The sequence below is a fragment of the Phaenicophaeus curvirostris genome, chromosome 11 (assembly GCF_032191515.1).
Source record: "Phaenicophaeus curvirostris isolate KB17595 chromosome 11, BPBGC_Pcur_1.0, whole genome shotgun sequence".
Classification (NCBI taxonomy): Eukaryota; Metazoa; Chordata; class Aves; order Cuculiformes; family Cuculidae; genus Phaenicophaeus; species Phaenicophaeus curvirostris.
The window spans coordinates 2,041,603-2,061,706 of record NC_091402.1 but is presented as its reverse complement, the minus strand read 5'-3'; the positions used below and the strand labels follow the sequence as shown (position 1 = coordinate 2,061,706).

Here is a 20,104-nt window from a genome sequence, read left to right as displayed (position 1 = left end):
GGGCAAAAAGCTCAACTTCCCTTGAATTTTAGGAAACAGCTGTTAACACAGCCGAGCAAAGTTCAGCCGATTTCAGATTCCACCCTCACGTTTCACAGCGCAGGAGACAGTGACTCGTTGTTTTTTTTCAGCTACCCTGTGTTTGGAGGAGGGTTTCTAGGTGCGAGAGGGGGTGCTGAGGGGGGCCGGTGGCAGGGATCTGGGAGAGCAGAGCGGAGAGCAGCCTGGGCAGGCTCTGGAGAGGGAGAACCGAGAGAGTTAGGGAGAAAGGGAGACCAGCAGTCAGTAGGAAAGCTTCAGACCAAACCGTAAAGTGAAGCAAGCCGTTGCCAGAAGCTCTAAGAAAAGGGTTTTGGGTATAATTACCGCCCTGAAACTTGCTAGTCCTGTTGCTGTCATTGCCAGAGAAGGCTCCGGAGTGTCCTGCCGCTGCCGCCACCCGGAAGGCCCGGTAAGCACCTGTGGCTACTGTTTCCCCATAAGGGCCTCCGAAGCCATAGACTCCTGTTAGACCCAGGGTAAAGAAAGACAGGGGAAAAGCTGTGAGGGGGCCAGACATTGGGAAGGCCCCTAGCAGAGATGTTGCTGCCTTGTTCCACCCTTCTGGAGTCAGCAGGGAGGGCTGGGCTCCTGCATCACCCAACGCCAAGGAAGCCCTGGCCAAAAATGTCCTGCTGCCTGAGTGAGCATGGGGTCTCTTATCCAAACAGCAGGGTTTGGAATGGGCATCCCGGCTGGCAATGAGCTCCGACGGCTACAGTTGTGGCACCCCAAGAACTCCCAGCGTCCAGTATCAATACAGCTATAAAGCCTTGGCACTGGGGAGATTCTGAGGAAGGGACTAACTCTAGAAACAACTTTAATGGTTCTATCGGTATTTACACTCAACGGTGCCAACCGTTAAATGACTGTAGCAATATACAGAGGGCTGGGGAGAAAGGAAAGGTCATATTTGACCCTGACAGTTAAACTGTGTCCGGTAATGTAGGCATTCTTAATATTTATAAATCTTTTGAAGCAATGTGCAGTGCAAACAGAAGCCTTTTCATATCACCCGGTGTTCATCTGTTCCTCTTTTTTCATTTTCATACAGTGAAAATGTTTTGATCTGGCACAGTTACTGAAAATCCTGATGAAAATATGCAGTAATACAATCCATCCCACATTGCCAGGCTATGGCTAATGAAAGTAACGACAAAGTACAGTGACTGGCACATGACAACACAAGCCAACCACTTGGTTTTACGTATTTTTCCTCTGAAATTGAGAAAGGAGATCAATTCATAACATTGGGGATGTGGAAGACAAGGTAATGCTTCACACCAGCATGTTTCACACTGCTGTCCCATCACTTACCAGCAAAGCCTCTCCCCCTGCCCTGAGGTGGTGGGACTGGCCCAAAGTGTCGAGGATACATAGAAGCTGGATAGAAAGGCATGGCGGGTGGCGGCGGGAAAGGGAGAGGATGGTTCTGCCTGGAGAAATTTAATCCTTCTAGGATGCTCTGACGCATCTTTTCAACCTTGGCTGCCTGCTCAGCCTAGGAGTAAAGAGGAAGTCACAGAGAGATGTTAAAATTCTGATTTCAATTGTGTAAAGCTACATTCACACAACAAATACAAAGAAGTAAACAAAATAATAGAAGAGTGGATAACTACTACAAACAAGTTCTATAAAACAGGCTAGAAAATGACAATTATCTGTCTTGCATACCTAGTAAATGCTCAGTGATATTGCAATTGCTCACAAGAAAACCTTCATGTATTGGTAGAGAGACTGGAGTCCAAATATGAACCGGTTTACATGTTGAAAAGGGCTCTCCAGGAAGGAACCAAGGAGCCGTGTCTCCTGAACGCTTAATACAGCCCTTTCCTTTAAAGGGAATAACCCTCACAATCCGGACTGCAAACAAAGTCAAGGTGAAAGCCTAAAGTGTGCCTGGAGCCCAGAGTGGGACCACAGCCATCCTCAGCATTTCATCTGCGACTGGTTCCCTTTCAGTCAGAGATAAAAAGAGGCACACCGGTTGGTTAAGAGTTTCATTCCTCCCAAAAAGTTCCAACCAAAGGCTCCAGTCATTTGGTAAACTGTTGATTTTTATCATTTTCCTGGTTTTATAGCTACATCATAACTTTGCATGATCTGGATACAACAAGAAATTAATTATTTTGAATTTTAATGGTTTTAAGAAATGTGAAAAGGTTTTGAGCGAAAGGACCATGCAAACAACTTCAGAGTCTGTGAAACAAGTTAGAAACCACAAGTATTCTTTCACTGTGAAACCATTGCAGGTTAGTTCTTTGTGACAGACTTGCTAGCTCAACCCAAAAAGATGGTCCGTGAGCAAATTGATTCTATGATTCTAAAAATTAGCAGAGAGGTTCCAGCTTGGAGGCATTCACAGCTGCATTCAAGAGTCCATTTCCACAGAGAAAACAATCAAATTAAAATTTATGCCAGCTTACTTTTCCCAAAACCTACTGAAATACCATCTTAATATTAAACAGGAGAGTGAACGGAGCTGAAAAAGAACTATTAGCCATTCACCTCCTATTGTCCTTTGAAAAGCAGAGAGATGAGATGTACGGTAAACGTCTGACGAAGCACCCACACTAACGCTGTTGGAAACCCGGCACCGGGTGCCCTGCCACCCTGCTGGACTACCCACCTGACCATCACAGAGGTCAATGAGCGGAACTTTCTCCCGGCTTGCTTTGATGAGCTTGGTCTGGAATAATTTCCCATCAAAATACATCCACGGACAGCAGTGCTCCCATGGAATCGGCTGCCCACAAGCATCGTTTGCAAAGAGTGCCATATCGACGCCACTCATAAATAAAGCAGACAGCTGAATTCCTCGGGGATCCAGATTCTCAATCTGTTGAAAATAAATGTGAATTTAGTAAGACAACAGTGAAGTGTAATTCAAAGTTATTCCAACAGACACATTACTTTCAAAACTCTTGAAAACGCAGTGATTTTTTTAAAAGGTTGTCCAGACTTTTCACACATCCAGCTTGACCAGAGAATGTACCAGAATCTACTTCCTGGATATGCAAAACTGTGATGCTCCAGAAAGCTGCTGTTCTCATCTGCCCACTCTAGAGGTGAAGAGAAAACCAAACCATCTTGTCTCTCCACAAGAAAATCGTTGCTAATATTTAAAGTTTTACCGCAATTTATCATCAAGAATTCAATAAGAAGCTTTAAATAAAATACTCATCTTTAATTTGTGACATGTGGTGTCTAAAACCTGTAAGCTGCACACTTTACTGCATTGCATTGTATGATCTGAGGGCTGGAGCACCTCCCCTACAAATACAGGCTGAGAATGTTGGGGTTGTTCAGTCTGGAGAAGACTCCAGGGGACCTTAGAGCAGCTTCCAGTCCTGAAAAGGGCTCCAGGAAAGCTGGGGAGGAACTTTTTACAAGGGCCTGGAGCGATAGGATGAGGGGGAATGGCTTTAAATTGGAGGGGGCAGGATTCAGTTAGACATCGGGAAGAAATTCTTCACGATGAGGGTGGGGAGGCCCTGGCCCAGGTTGCCCAGAGCAGTGGTGGCTGCCCCATCCCTGGAGGGGTTCAAGGCCAGGTTGCATGGGGCTTGGAGCCCCTGATCCAGTGGGAGGTGTCCCTGCCCATGGGGTTCCAACCAGGGGGTTGGAACCAGGGCTTGGGGGCCTTTGAGGCCCCTTCTGACCCAAACCATTCCATGATTTAGGATGCAGGACAGATACACAAAGGCACAATTCGATAGTGAGGGGTAGCTGGTGAGGATTTGCTTGCAACAAATGTATTTTTAGCTCTGGCTTAAGAAAATATCACTACTAGTGTTCTCTGAAATACTTCCGAAAATATCAGCCCTTTCTTGGGAACATTTTCACGACCTTGGTATGAAATGTTAAAATTAAACTCAATTACCTTCCTCATGCATAGGCAACTTTTAAGATCCTAAACCCTACTCCAAGCAGTTTGTAGCTGTGCAGCTCAGTTCAAACTCAGCTGGTCTCTCTGTCTGACTCAGACAAAAAGAGAAGAGGTTGCTTTGTATGAAAAGAGTAACCACACTGCATGAAATATTGCGTGTTGTTGTATGTAATGTTGCGTTGCATGCTGCAGTTAGCTAGCTCGTATGATGAAACGACACATATTGCTCTCAATGTACAATTTAAAAGTAAAGCTTGGAGAATACTTCCTATTACACAAAAAATTGTATGCTGTTTATCACCAGCCTTATCTCTGCCTTTCACTTTGTGTTGGAATGGGAAAATATTTTCTCTGGCAGCTCCTTTCTTAGAGCATCATTTCTCACAGTGGGGTTTCCTCCCCTTTGCATCAAATCTTAAGACAGAGGCAAGGCTTTGAGAGCTCTTACAGGCACCTTTGCCAAACCTCTGCCCTGAGATGAGATCTGTTCCCTGTGCTGTATTTTGAAAATGGCCACTGAAGAGCCAGTGGCTGACATGCCACTGCCCAGCCTCACCTGCCACACCACGACTGGAACTCCCACTGATGCCCACAGGCACTATTCCTCAGCTCCAGAACTTGGGGAAGAGGTCTCAAACCACGCTCTCATGTAAAGGCTCTCCGCCGTACTCCAGCCAACGTTTGTCACCTCCATGAGCTATATACTCTTATTCTAACCATACAGGACAACTCATTGTCAATTCATTCCTCTGGTGGAGGTTGGCCACATGCTTCCCTGCAGACAAAGTGCTGCTCTTCCCAGGAGAAGGCCAGGTTGGATGGGGCTCTGAGCTCCCTGATCCAGTGGGAGGAGTCCTTGCCAATGGCGGGGGCTTGGAACTGGATGGGCTTTAAGGTCCGTTCCAACTCAAAACATCCCCTGATTCTATGATTCTTCCTACAACACAGACACTTGCATCTTCTTGGGACCAGAATCCCTGGGGCTCAGGCAGGCCCAGTAGGCACACAGGGCTCCCTGCATGGACATCTGGAGAAAACCTTAGAAAGGACTTCCAGAAACATGTGAAAAATTCTCCTGGTGCACAGGATCTACACCTCTAGGCTGCTTTTAAGGAACTGGCCACAACAAGGAGTACTCAAACACGCCTATAACCCATGTCAGCAGTGATCCAGTACCAAGTGCTGAAGCAAACAAGCAGTCTGGCATTAACTCACAGGGCACTTGTTAGTTGCCTCCATTCTGTGTTTCTTCACACTTTTTCCAGCATGAAGGGAAAGGCCAAATAAACGTCTTCTGGTTGGATTTCAGTTATCTCTTTATTCTTTTTGCTGTTAACATTCATTCTTTGGTACACGGGAAGAGGATTTTGGTTTTCTGTTCACTCTGCCATTACAATCGCTAACACGTGAATTCTCTACCTGCCATGTGACAAGTTCAAATAGATTCTGAAGTGGATTCTTCCCCTAAAATTTATTATCATTTCTGTGGTTAAGTGCCAGGTTTCCACGTGCAGACCTGGTTTAGAGATTCAGGCTGGGAAGTCCTTGCCAGGGTGCTCCATGCAAGAACACAACCCAGATTCTGCTTGTCACTCACAGAAAAGAGGCACTTGTTGGCTTTGAGAATGCTCTTACAGACTTGGTATTAGTGGCAAAATATTCCTTAGAAAACCTTATAGCTGAAATCTGCATGAGCTTAATTACTGTTTCTTCTGAGAAGAGCGGTGTCTTCTTTTTTTTGTCTGTGCCCCTCGGCAGAGCTGGGGAACAGGTATCGCCGCCTCCTTGCTGATTCATCCCCAGGCGCCCCAGGAGCAGAACCGGACAACAGGCTTTCCTGACTTGAGCTCTGCAGTACCTGAAGTGACTTCTTCAACACGAAGCCGATGATGAAAAGGTGATCAGCATGTCCTTCGCTACACTGATCATCAGTGCAGACAGGAGATAAGATGGATCACTTTTTGTTGAGCATACCCTATAGATCCACTTTACCTCCCATGGGTTCCAGTATCAAATACGTTATTGGGCTTTAGATAAATCAAGGAGGTGGAAGTATCCAAAATTATCTCCGTTCAAAAAATGTTTGCTTAGGGAAAAAAAGGACTAAGTTCAACCATTTTATTCAGAGAACTTCACAGCAGGTTCTGAACATACAAGGTAAAAGCAAAAACCAAATCTTGTCTGTTGTAGCTCAAAGGCCAGAAGAGAGGATTCCACTGTAAGCACATGAAGGTTGAAAGGAGAACCTCCCCCGAGTACAACATTGCAGAGATCGACAGGCACTTGGTATTTACAACAAGGGGAGCGCCCTGCACTGAACTTAACTTTATAAATCCTCAAAATGATGATTTCTACAATTCTGTATTAATCAATTGCTCTCCCTTTTTTTCTCCTGTGGTTTTCCATTCAAGATTATCCAAATCTCTCTCCATTTCTGAGCTGCAAAAATCTTCTGAATGTTGAACCATGAAAAAACACCCAGGGTAATATTAAAAACAACCACACAAGGATGAGTCTTTCTCTTTTTCTTTAATCTTTCCAATGGAAGCACTTTTGTTTCAAACTTGCAAAAGACGATTACTTAAGACACTGTGAGGACAGGTTCTGCAGCACAGACTATGTTTAAGCTTTTAGATACATATCTGGCCAGGAAAACAGAACAGATTGTCCGTCTTTGACACACTCCAGAATACCAAGGTTAATATTTTAGATAGTACAGGCCATGAGGCAAGCCTTTTAGTGAGATGGGCACACACACACCACCCACTACCATGACCATAAAGGATCAATCAGCTGCGAATAAGCCTCCTAAATAAAATAAATAAATTAAATTAAAGTTACAGCTAAGAATTACCTTGAGTTCCTGAAGCTGGTCAGGTTCATAGAGCTTTGGAGACAACGCTTGGGCTAGAAAAGCATCGAGTTCCTGGCGACGCAGTATACGAACCCCAGGCCACTGTACCATGTACCTGCAGGGAAAGCCCATCATTATTCTGAAGCATCCTTTAACGGAGAAATCAAGTGGTATTTTAAGTGATCTTAAGTCATCAGAATGCAACAACAAAAAAATCTTGTTGTCTAGACTTGACTAAGCTGGATTGACTGGTTAGACTGGTTAAAAAGGCCAAAACACTAAACAGATCCGTAGTTTAAATTTGTTTCTATTAATAGAGAAGAGCTACCAGCTGTGAATCCGTTTTGCAGACCCTGCTGCCAGGGAAGGAGGGGAGGACAGGCTGCTAGAAAACAGTTTAAGTGGATTCTGATACATCTAGAAATAAAATAATGTAACGATTAGTGGTCTTTATAAAAAAGACTAATAGTAAAAGGACCTTGTGAACATGCTTTCCAAATAACACATTACTCAGAAATAATCTGGTCTGTGAATTTTATGGTCATAACGTCTTAATAAACAGCAATGCCTATCTGGCACATCACAGAGAAACACGCTGGCCATGAGGAATGAGGAGCTATCCTTGGAGATACCATTTGGACTATCATTTTGTACACTTACTGTTCTATAAGGAGAAAAAGAAAGCAGTTTTAGTGCTCTAAAGGCAAGACGAAGATAAAAGAACTGAAGATAAAAGTACATGTACCACTCGCAAACGTTGCTTAACATTCTCCATGTGCAACAAGCTAACCTTGGGTTCTGCCAGGTTTACAAGCTATTCACATTGAAATAATCACCTCTTTCCAAAAAGGCAAGCCTTCCTCAATTCCTCAGCCAATTTCCCAGCTGAAAATTAAACAAGTCAGCATTTGGGGCTTTCTGGCTTTTTCTTTGAAAAGCCCAAGTATAGAATTAATACTTCGATGGTTGGTTTTCATCTCAGCCAGATGAGCATCTCTAATGCAAGGAATCTGACACACCGTGGGCAGAGCATCATCCATGGAACTCTGCATCCCGATAAGCTCCCCAATTGCTGAAGAATTTTCTCTGCTGCTTTACAATGTCACCAATGCCACCTCTAAGACCCCAAATGGTATTTTTCAGTACACTGAAGCCTAGAGTATGTTACGGGTAAACCCACTGAAAAGCTCTTTGCAACACAGTTTTGATTTCCTCTGTCCTTCGTCCTCTAGGGACTGAAGAAACACCGAATACACAGCATGCTTTTAAAACTCACACCAGCAATGTTCTGGAAACAAACAAAACACCTTCCCCTAATGATGCTGCAGATTTGAATGAACCCTCAAGGTTTAATACAAAGTCAAATACACCAGAGATCACACAGGAAAACCGTTCCTTCAGCCTGCTTGAGTGTAAGGGAACACTGACCTTAGTACACAACAGAGCACCATAAGATGAGTGGGCACATTAGTTGGGTTTAGCATTGCTGGTGTATCTGATCTCATACAGGCCAAAAATGCCCTCATTCGTCGGTTCTTGTCCTCCACTGCTTTCCCCAGCCACAGCTTCTTCAGATTCGGACAGGTCCATTCCCTGAAGGCGAGCGCTTCCACCAGCTCAGGGGTCTGAGGAGATTTTCCTTTGTAAGCAGCCCATTCTTTAATTATCACCGGTGAAACTGCAAAGGGACAATGGTTGAAAGAGAATACTCTGAATTAAAACGCAGCAGATATTTCAGACTTTGTATGCAGGAGATTTGATCCCAAAAGCATCACTTCAAGACTGTGAGAGAGCCAATGTTCTCGATTACATTGACAAACCAGTAATTCAGACTCTGGACGGACCATCTCTCAATCGTGATCACTTAGAAGTTAAGCACATGTAACCAAGCATACACGAAGGAGGTTACCTTAATATTTTCAAAATCACAAACAACACAAAGGAACTATATGTATTTTTCTAAAAGAGCATGATTTGAAAATCTGATTTTCCCCTAATATATCTCTGTCATTGATTGAGAATCTACAATAAATAAACACAGAACATGACTAGAAATACATTCAATATGTGGAAGAATATGATCATAGACTCATGGAATGGGCTGTGTTGTGTTTGACCTCAAAGCCCACCCAGTCCCACCACTCTGCCATGGGCAGGGACACCTCCCACTGGATCAGGGGCTCCAAGCCCCATCCAACCTGGCCTTGAACCCCTCCAGGGATGGGGCAGCCACAGCTTCCCTGGGCAACCTGGGCCAGGGCCTCCCCACCCTCACAGCAAAACGTTTCTTCCTAACATCTCATCTCAATCTCCCCTCTTTCAGCTAAAAACTGTTTCCCTTGTCCTGTCCCCGCATTCCCAACCATTCCATGCTTCCAACCCAAACCATTCCCTGCTTCTGTGATCTTATGTCTATGCATTTAGTAACAACACCACCAGATCAGTTTCTCGTGTATTTTCCATAGCGTCCCTGCATATAATACAATGCTCATTATTCGCACACTATCATGTTGTCGGTGTTACGGCTTGTACAAGGGTGACAGGGCTTTACACATTAATATATTCATGAGGTCTCAACATAAATCTTAAGGATAATATATATTGCTTCAATTTTCTCTCACTATGTTTCACAACATCTCAAAAAATTAAGACACTGAAGGAGAATCAGCAGCTTTAGCTCATTATAGCCCGGGTCCTCAGCAAGGCCAGTAAGGGCCAACAAGGGTGACTAACTGAACTGAGAGTTCTGCTCTTGCTGCTTACAATGTGGTTCTCTCTTTCCATCTCACATAGCCTGCCCAATTCTTGCTGCTTTGTCAGAGATGAACACAATAAATGTGGGTAACGTGGCACGTTCAAACATTTCAGCTCAAATCTGTCTCTAGCAGCGCTGTCAGCTCTGTGGCGAAGCAATGAATTTTTGGTTAGGCAGTCAAATTGGCTTTCATTTTTTGTTTTAAGAGTGTGGTGAGTCCTGAGATAGAAGCAGATAAGAAGCTGAATTGTGTCTCACGTGAGATCTGATAGAGTTCCTGTAACTGAATCAAGATAATGGCAGCGTCCTTTGCCTGCATTGAGAACAAACCTCTGAAAAGCAGTATAAATGGCTGTTCCATCCCAGGAGGTGTTCAAGGCCAGGCTGAATGGGGCTTGGAGCAACTTGATCCAGTGGGAGGTGTCCCTACCTATGGCAGGGGAGTTGGAATGCAATGGGCTTTGAGGTCCCTTCCAACCCAAACCATTCTAGGATTCTATTAATACAGACACTGTACAGGCAGGCCCAGAAGCCCACAGAACAGTCCAGGTTTACAAGATAAAACCATTCTGAAAACTGAAGTGGACCGTAAGCACTCAGCTACTTCACCACTACAGGCAAGGACAGGAGTCTAACAGGGATAACCAATCACTGCAAATAACTTCACTATTTTAATCCTGAAATAACCTCATAACCTGAAGTGCTCCTGCGTGGGGTGAGATTGAAGAATTAACGAGTTGGTGACAATGTGTGCTGAGATATTATCCAAGTAGGATAAATATTAATTCCCTCAAAATAACTGGCTATTGTAAACAGCTTTTCAAACATCATTTGAGGATTACAATCTTCACTCTGAATGCACAAAACCATATTACAATTAAATTGGAAAGAGGAAAGGGAATGAACATAAAGTTTACAAGTGATCATTTTTACCCGTTTGCCCATGTAGGCTATGAATGTTTTCATACATTCTGAATATCTGATTCTTAAATTTAGCTGGGTGACAGCAGACTGCTGTATATCAATACTTCTGCTGCTGCTGTCACCCACTTAATGCTTTAGCATTCCTTTAACCTTTCTAAGATGCCACTGCAAAGTTCAATCATTTCCTTTTATGCATTTCATTATGAGAAACACACTTTCGAATGAGGAGGCTGAATTTTCTAGAACAACTGCAACTCCTGGAAGCAGAAGACTTAAAAAGGCAACTTCCAGGAGAATATGAAAATAAAGATTGTGTCCCTGCCCATGGCAGGGGGGTTGGAACTGGGTCATCTTCAAGGTCCCTTAGAACCCAAACCATTCTGTGATTCTATGAGTAACATTCTGCCCTCTGAATTGACAAAGGCGTCTTCTGATAAGTCTGTTTGCAAAGTTCCATCTTGCCCTCACCCAGGTTCATCTTTACTTATGTTATACCTGACTTCTGTGGATTTTAAATGAAGATTTTATACAACAATACCTGAAAAAGACCTGCAAACTGTGCTTAAGTACATTTAATTACACATTTGGGAAGAACAAGTTAGATAACATATGCACCTCACAAAAGAAGTTTCCTGTAATCACGTTCTGCCACATACTTTGAAGATGACATCACACACTGACATCACTCGCTGCACGCCTGAGAGCAGCCTGAGCACGTATTTAAAAAAACAAACTCCAGAGCTTGCTTAGAAATGGGAATATTTACAGTTCTTAAATACCACAGGCAATAATATCTCAAATTAATAACATCTTTTTGTATTATCCATGGATCAAATAAGCCATAAATCCCTCCAGCATTCACCTACATCTCAGTAACCAGTCTCGTTCAAATCACAGTATAAATGGATATGAAAACATAGCAAAGGGAAGAGAAATAACGCCTGGATCTGACAATACGTACATTCTGGTGGAAGTCTGTTCTTTCTAAAAGCAAGCCTTTCTGTTTTCTTTCTGCTTTCTGCCAAACTAAACAGGACTCCGTAAACATACTGACGAACTGGCCTATAGAGGAGAGCAGCAGGAGGCAGGTCTTTGTTGGCTTCATCTTCTATAGAAACAGCAATCTTGATTTCACCCTGTTTCATGACAGAAAGCAGAAGAATATCATACGTTACAGTGAACAGGAAGCACCCAGATACATATGGTAACTCACTCTAGCTCTACTATAAAGCTCATCTGGTCAAGAAAAAAATGGTTCAGCAGTAACGTAAGGTAAGATAAGAGCGAAGTAAGGTAACAGCAGGGATGAGCTCCCTGCAATCCGCTTGCGTTCCTCCAATATCTCCAGTGCCTGATTATCCCCGTTGCTCTTCTCCTTTTCTCGATCACACACCTGCTTTTTTTGTCTGGTCTCCCTGTCGGTGAGGATTAGCTCAATATTGATCTTCAAACAAGGATAGTTAAACAGGGAAACCGTACATGTGGAGATAAAGGAACGTGCTCAGAGGCAGCCGAGGCACATCCAGACTGCAGGCAGCTACTTCAAAAACCACACATTCTGCCTAAAACCACTTTTTGGCGCAAGGATTTGAAACAGTGTTGGGGACTCCCTGTCAAAAACAACTTCATGAGAAGACTTGGTCAAAAAATCGTAACTGGAATTACTTAATTAAGGCAGGGATTAAATGTAAAGCTTTAGCTTTTTCTATTTCCTCTCTCAAAACAGCAACAATGTCATGTGTTTTGTGTCTGCACATCCGACTATGCTAAGATTTTTGTAGAAAACTACTGACTTCACCGCACTGCTCCCAAATTGCAACCTTTTGTTTTTAACACTGACAAGCAAGTGCTCCATTTTGCTACTTTCACTTAAAAAAACTATTGAAACTGTCCCAGTAATGAATCCTGTAGTGATTCCATTAGGATACTGTCAGGCTGCACTCAAGACAACACTAATTTCAGTACCAGATTTGTCTGAAAATACTTGACAGCACACTGTCTAGACCACCTCTGTGTGCCAACGTCTAAAGAACTCCACAATTATCCAGGACAATAACTGTCACTGTACCCACGGGGCAGTGCTTTAGGTACCCTGTCCATAATTAGAATCCTATTTTCCCAGAATCATGGAGTGGTTTGGGTTGAAAGGGACCTCTAAGCCCATCCAGTTCCACCCCTGCCACGGGCAGGGACACCTCCCACTGCATCAGGGGCTCCAAGCCCCATCCAACCTGGCCTTGAACACCTCCAGGGATGGGGCAGCCACCACGGCTCTGGGCAACCAGGGCCAGGGCCTTCCCACACTCACAGGAAAAAATAACTTGCCAAAAGGATTTCAGGTCCTGGGGAAAGAAAATCAGGCTTAAGTAGCACCAATTTGGTTTTGATGCAGCTGTCTCTAGTTTGACTTTTTTTTGGTTGGGAGAGGACTTCTCAAACGCAGGCAATTGAATTTGTTTCTTTCCACTGTGAGATTTTAACTATCAAGTAGTATTTAGATGTACTAAGACTATTTGCCTATGCATAGTATGAAGCAGAACCCACATAAATGTTCTTCATATGCCTTTCACTTCTACCCCACTCTCCTTCACTGGAAGGAGTTGTAAGAACACGACAGTGACACAAGCGACGGTGTGAAACACACACATGGGAAACAGGAAATCTGAAGTTCAACCTCGATGCAGAAACTTCAGATCCTGTCTATTACCCTCATTGTCCTGAAACAGATTTTAAGACGAATACAAACTAAGAGCAATGTGGATAGCACTGTTTTGCCAGACGCTGTACAAATACGTACACTGAGTGGACTTGATGTACAAGAACCAGTACTCAGCATTTTGAAGAGGAAGATTAAAGTTGTCTTGTTCTGGGACTCATCTGTTTGCACTTAGAAGGAACAATGAACTTGTATTCGAGACTAGATTGAGTCGAACACAGAGTGGTGTGGGAACACCACTGCTCTAGCTCCATCCTGGCTCAACACAAAGCAGCCTTCAGCAGCTTCCAGACACACTGAGGTAGGACAGCGCTGCCTGTTTCTATAAGAAACTCTCCCATGGCTTTCCCAAGTGTCCTTTTGTGGCCACTCAGGGAGATTATTTACTGGCCGTAGAGTCCTGGGCTGTGTGAAAATGCTCACAGCTTACCTGGGATCTGAAGGCTGGCTCATCAACCAGCCACACCACAAAAAAAAAAAAAAAAAGCCATCAGAAACGTTCTGCCAAACTAAAATGAACAAAAATTCACACCATTGAGTTCATCTCTAATTACACTCTAGGCATATGCAAAAGGGATTTCTTAGAGCTGTATGTTTCTGGCATGGTTGGCTACCAGGGATGGGAGGGATCAAACTGTGAGGGAAAACAATCCAAGTATTCCTGAACAATGAAAACAGAAAAGACTTGGCACAGGCACCAAAGCACCCAGGCAGCGTTTTCAAGATGGAAATGGACTCTATAAAAACACACACACATGTACACACAGAGACACATACAGACACGTGTAGAGATAAAAAATTTCTAGGTGCATCCAGGAAAAGTGATTGATTTTGGAAGGAAATACTAATTACAGTCATCCTGTATTTACTGGAGCAATGCACCAGATCAGTGGTTAGAAAACAGAAGGGAAATGGTTAGAAGCATTAAAAATGGACCAAAACTCAAGGCATTAAAAAGGACGTGAATTTATGATACTCTTTAGCTGAAATGCAAGTGCAATTATCTGCACAGAGTCGTTATTTCACAGCACATAGTTTGTAAATGCCATACCTTGGTTAGGACATGAAAGATGTAGGGATACATTAACCCCTTCTTGTGCCTGTGTTCTGCCACTCTTAATACTTCAGGTGCTACAGGAGGTAAAGGAGGGGTAGTGATATCCATGTGGTTTCTGGTGGGCATTGACAATAGGCACGGGATTTGTGGATTACTGGTTTGATTCCCTTTGCCATCAGCTGCCTGACTTCCTGAAGAAGCACTGGAGGAACCTTCTGCCTGTAACAGAACAGAGAGAATAAAAGTGCTTTTGAGTGTGTATGGAAACGTACCAGGAGATCAGCCAAGAGAAACAGCGTGTTTCCTTCTTCACTCACAATGAAAGCAGTAAATCTTCGTGTCTGAATGCAAAGCTGGCTACAAGTCTCTCAGAGAACGTAAACTTGCAGCCATTGTTGGTGAACAGAAGCAAATACTTAAAAAATAAATAGGAATAGTAAAGCTTTAACTTATTAAAAGCAATTATTAACTGCACAATCCAGAAGGAGGACTGGTGACCTCTTAATGAAGTGCTAATAACTTCTCAATTAAGAATCTCCAAGACTTCAGAAACTGAATGAGTTAACTGACAGTCAGTCTATAACTCACCTACACTCCCACTAACACATCCCTGCTCAGGTTTCAGTTCTAAACAAAGCAGTAAAAACTACACAGTTCAATTTAAAGACATTTAAAACAGAGTGCCTGGACTCAAAAGCCCTGGAAATGTTTCCTAGGCATTCTTTAAACATAAAATTCTTTTCTTCAAGAATACTGTTGTAACAGCAAATGGCACTATTTTCTGACTGCCAGAACTAACATGGTGTTTCATTCCACTTCTAGAAATGCAGTTCATAAATTCACAGGAAGAACATGAGGCATAAAACCATACTGTTAACCTTCCAGTGAATAACCTCCTGGTTAGAGGGAGTCCAGAGGAGGCCACAGAGATGATCCGAAGGCTGGAGCACCTTCCATACGAGGACAGGCTGAGAGAGTTGGGCTTGTTCTGTTGGGGAGAAGAGAAGGCTCCAGGGAGACCTTAGAGCAGCTTCCAGCTCTGAAAAGGGCTCCAGGAAAGCTGGGGAGGGGCTCTGGTTCAGGGAATGCAAGAATGGGACAAGGGGGAATGTTTTTTAGCTGACAGAGGGGAGGTTGAGATGAGATCTTAGGAAGAAATGTTTTGCTATGAGGGCGGGGAGGCCCTGGCCCAGACTGCCCAGAGCAGGAGTGGCTGCCCCATCGCTGGAGGTGTCCAAGGCCAGGCTGGATGGGGCTTGGAGCCCCTGATCCAGCTGGAGGTGTCCCTGCCCATGGCAGGGGGGGAACTGGATGGGCTTTGAGGCCCCTTCCAACCCAAACCATTCTGTGATTCCGTGATTCTATGAATATAACTTCTGTAAGCATTTATGTTGTTATCTCTTGTAGATACTACCAGAACAAGTAGAGTTTATTCCTAAAAATCCTTATCTTCAAGCCCAAAAGCTGGTTTTAAGTTAAGAGTTCAACCAGTTTTGTGCCTATGAACTGTTGCAGTAATGGTAAAAACTGTTGAGACCAGAATTTCATTTGTTCACCTGATGGTGCGTATTTTCACTGTTTGTGTAGGAAATTTCACATGCCTCCTAAGACTTTATAAGCAAAGCTGGAACAGAAATGGCCAAAACCATGGAATCCCACAGAACAAGATCAAAAAGAGGCCCAAACAATCTCAGTTTGTTTACCTCAAACTCTCATAAAAACCGCAAACCTGCATGTAAAAGCCTAAAACCCCACCCAAACTCCAATGCCCTCTGTAGGAAGGTGTGTGTGCTCGGCAAAAGCACACTCCAGCAAAACAGCAAAGGGGCAGCAGTATTTTCAGGTTACTTTTTAGACACACAGTCAGAGGGGATGTTCTACTCTAGAGTACACAATCGAGACTCGTTTTATTGATAAAAATGAAAATACACAGAAGAAATGGTTAAAACCTGTAAACCAGCACACTCCTAACACAAGATACTGAAACAGAACATATTTATCAACACGAGCTACCATAGCTCCAATAAATCTGTTATATTATCACATATATTTCTCTATCAATTTAAAGATTTTTGTCCCTGCCTTCTACCACCCCAACAATTGAAAGTCAGGGATGTTGGACCACTAACAGAAGCTTGCAGAACTGCCTGCTACTGGGGGCACAGAGGGAAGAAGACAAAAAACCCCCAAACTATGACAATGCTTTCCCTGTCTTTGCAGTACCCAGGTTCCTCCTGGTTGTGCTGCAGCACAATTCAAACCCTTGTGCGACTGACTCTGGGCTCTGTACGTGGCCCATCACACAGAGAAGGAAGGAACCCAATAGGTCAAATTAGCATTTGTATATGGTGACTAATCCACAGGCAGATACAGTTATCTTACAGGGCGTAGTCTGCAAAAATAACAACCAAAATAACAACCGCTGAGGGGTGAAATCATCAGCTGGATAGCTTAAGCACAAAGCCCAGCTTTGCAGGAATTTCTGTGCAAAAAGTACAGGGAAAATGTTCTGTTTGTCTGCAGTGTAAGTCACTGATGTGGGGGGGGTTGACACAAAAGTAGCATTTGGTGTGCAGTTCGATCACAAAGATGCAGAGGTATTGAGTGCAAGTGTTCTGAAGTCTCTTCCTAAACACAGTTCAACTTTGGAATCAAGACCATCATAGTCTTACTTTTACAATTTTAAATCTTGAAAAGATTTAAAAGGATAATGTGCAGTCTGTATTGAGGGCTGTTATTCTCACTTGGTTAACCAGCAACACATTCCAATTGGACCCACAGAGTTACTTTAACGTGTATGATGGGATGCTCTTACCAGGTGGTTATAAAGGCATTTTTCCTCCTCAGCTGAGCTTTAATGCACCGGTAACATCTGCGGCTGTGCTGAAATGTGTGCTAGAGCAGTTCTCTATCTGCTGTAAGTTGTGGGACACAGAGCATGATCCCACAACACTCAGACTGCTCTGCTCCCTCAGGAAGATCAAACTAAGGCACTGCCATAAACCTGGGCAGCAATATCCAATGGTGAGGTTGTGAGCTAAGGAGTAAAGCTTATTGGTTTCTTTCTATTTTATATCTAGTATTTTATAACACATCCTATTTAACTTCCACTTTTATGTATATGCTATAATATTCTTTGGAAAATGTTTTCTGTCCTACTGGTTTGTAATTCACTAAAATGTGTAAGCGTTTAAACTAAATCAATATTGAAAATTCTACTCAGGGTTTGCTGTACAGCTTTAATACAAAATTGTGATGTTGGGAATGCAAGGAATTACCTTTGTTTGGTCTCCCAGCTCTCCACGTGTTTGACTTTCCGACTGGGTTCCTGTTTTTTCCCAGCCCATTTTGTTCCCACTGACATGGCTGAAGGACAACAAAGAAAAACATCGTGTTAATGTGCTATTTGAGATACTGTGGGACAAACCCTTGGAGACTTACTGGAACTACGGGCCAGAGACTCTGATTTCTAGGGATGCAATGCATTAGAAATGTTAATTTCTACGAATCTCTTTGTAAGAGACTTTAGTACTGACATTTACTAATTCACACTATGTCAACATTTTCAAGACCAGGTTGGATGGGACTTTGAGCCCCTGATCCAGCGGGAGGTGTCCCTGCCCATGGCAGGGGGTGGAACTGGATGGTCTTAAGGTCCCTTCCAACCCAAACTGCTTGATGATTTGGATCATATTTTAAAGCTTTACATCACAATCACTAAATGATGACCATGTAGGGAAAATTCTTTGTTGAACTTTCAATATTTGTCACATCAGATGATCTCCCTCAATCAGAAGCCGCTTGCTACAAACTGTGACAGAAACAACACTGTCAGGATCTCAGCTATTCAAAATTTATTCTGTAAAATGCATAAACACTAACAAAAATGTAGAAAAACATGGGCTTTTTTTCCTAAAGCAAGTACGTTTCCAGTGCTACACCCCATGGAAGCCAGGCAAACTTACTCCATTCCCTTAGCAAAACATGACAATATTTAAAGTTGACGGACTGCATCACAAAACTGTTTTGAGCCATCATGTGTAGCTGCTGACACTCAGATTTAATACTAAGAAGTAACACACTTGTGCCATTACCCATAGCCTCAGACTTCCAGTGGCAGCCACAGCCCTGCAGAAGCCTCAGGCTGTGGTTCTCAGACAGTAAAGCTACTGCACCTCGCAAGGGAAAGGTAAACACCAGCTGCCTCTGTTCACATCCCCTTTTTGTAGGTTGGCAAGCAGTAATTAACTGGAGCCTGAGCAACTTTATTGCCAAGGAAAGACACAGGATCCAGTGGAAGTCGGAAACATTTTTGTGTTAGCTGCAGCGAGCAAAACCAATTCTGCTGCTGCTTTCTTCCCGTCAGTGAGAGCTCTTAAGTCACCACCCTAAAAGCTGTATTTCTGACATTCACACCAGGTTCTTTTGGAAAGCCATGTTATCAAAAAAATTAGTAAGTGTAAGCTCTATAAATCCAGTGAAGTTTCACAGTTTTTAATTAATGAAGCATACTGTGAAGTAGGAACAGAGCTCGAACTGGGTGATCTTTGCAACCCAAACCATTCTATGATTCTGTAATAGTTCTTTTAGATAAAGTAAAGAACTGGAAGACTTTGTGACATTTACCAAAATCTCACTTTCTCCTCGCTTCAATAAAACATAAGGGCAGATGTGGAAAAACACCTGACAATATTAGGTTTTGCATTTCTGCTTGTTTAAGAGCAAGGCAACTTGAGTGAACCATGGATGTGTTTGCAGTTATGGTGACCTAAACTTATTTTCTGAGGGTCTATTTTATCACGAAATGCAAAATTCTTACTTCAAGGACACCAGGGAATAATCTTGAAAATGAATTTATTTGAACAGAAGCCAAGTAAGAAAAACACCCTCATGAAAAACTTACTTCACTGCACCTCCATTGCCTTCATCATTGTCCGAGGATGAAGATGTAGAAGAGGCAGGAAAATAGGTTGAATCCACATGATTAGGGCTCCCACTCTGAGCTGGATTTATTGGAGAAGATCGTTCATACAATGGTGTATGTTTTCCTTCATGAGGAATGTTACTGTAGTTGTTCTGCTCAGAAAGACTTTTCCCACCTGTTTCCAAGGTGATGGCTGGCTCAGAGAGACTGTATGGGTATGGACCCTGACCTTGGGCCCCACCTGGACTGGACATCTGCTGGGCCTAAAATAAAGGGATCTTCCTTAAGAAAAGGCAACAAAAGGTATTTCTTTAAAGTATAATGCACTACCTAATCAAGTGGTATTTTCCAAATATATTCTTTAAATCTCAGCCATCTTGGGCATCCACAAAAACTGTTCTACCAGATATAGTCCAGAAGAGGGCCACAAGGGTGATCCCAGGGCGGGAGCACCTCCCATATGAGGACAGGCTGAGAGAGTTGGGGTTGTTCAGCCTCGAGAAGAGAAGGCTGCAGGGAGACCTTAGAGCAGCTTCCAGCACTGAAAGGGGCTCCAGCAAAGCTGGGGAGGGGCTCTTGATGAGGGACTGCAGGGACAGGATGAGGGAGAACGGTTTTCAGCTGCAAGACAGGAGATTGAGATGAGATCTTAGGAAGAAATGTTTTCCTGTGAGGGTGGGGAGGCCCTGACCCAGGTTGCCCAGAGAAAGGGTGGCTGCCCCATCCCTGGAGGCATTCAAGGCCAGGCTGGATGGGGCTTGAAGCAACCCAATCCAGCAGGAGGTACCCCTGTCCATGGCAGGGGGCTTGGAACTAGATGGGTTTTGAGTTCCCTTCCAACCCAAACTGTTCCATGATTCTATGATTCTCTGGAATTGCTGTAGTTCCAGACTTCATCAGTGAATACCCAAGCTACAAAGGTTGGACACACTTTCCCACCTAGCTT

At 43.4% G+C, this 20,104-nt stretch overlaps 1 protein-coding gene across 4 annotated transcripts in view; it reads right to left on the bottom strand.

Moving 5' to 3' along the window:
- The window catches only part of FAM120A (family with sequence similarity 120 member A), a 54,613-nt gene that overhangs the window by 10,106 nt on the left and 24,403 nt on the right, over window positions 1-20,104 (bottom strand). For 2 of the 4 annotated variants that reach the window (XM_069865657.1, XM_069865658.1), the window contains exons 7-15: window positions 19,138-19,421; window positions 17,513-17,600; window positions 14,229-14,453; window positions 11,423-11,597; window positions 8,211-8,460; window positions 6,783-6,897; window positions 2,669-2,878; window positions 1,357-1,540; window positions 367-504 (exon numbers count right to left, since the gene is read on the bottom strand). In XM_069865657.1, coding sequence (XP_069721758.1) covers window positions 367-504; window positions 1,357-1,540; window positions 2,669-2,878; window positions 6,783-6,897; window positions 8,211-8,460; window positions 11,423-11,597; window positions 14,229-14,453; window positions 17,513-17,600; window positions 19,138-19,421 — 1,669 coding nt within the window. The remainder of the gene's footprint in view (window positions 1-366; window positions 505-1,356; window positions 1,541-2,668; window positions 2,879-6,782; window positions 6,898-8,210; window positions 8,461-11,422; window positions 11,598-14,228; window positions 14,454-17,512; window positions 17,601-19,137; window positions 19,422-20,104) is intronic. The other 2 variants (XM_069865659.1, XM_069865660.1) reach the window with 2 other exon arrangements.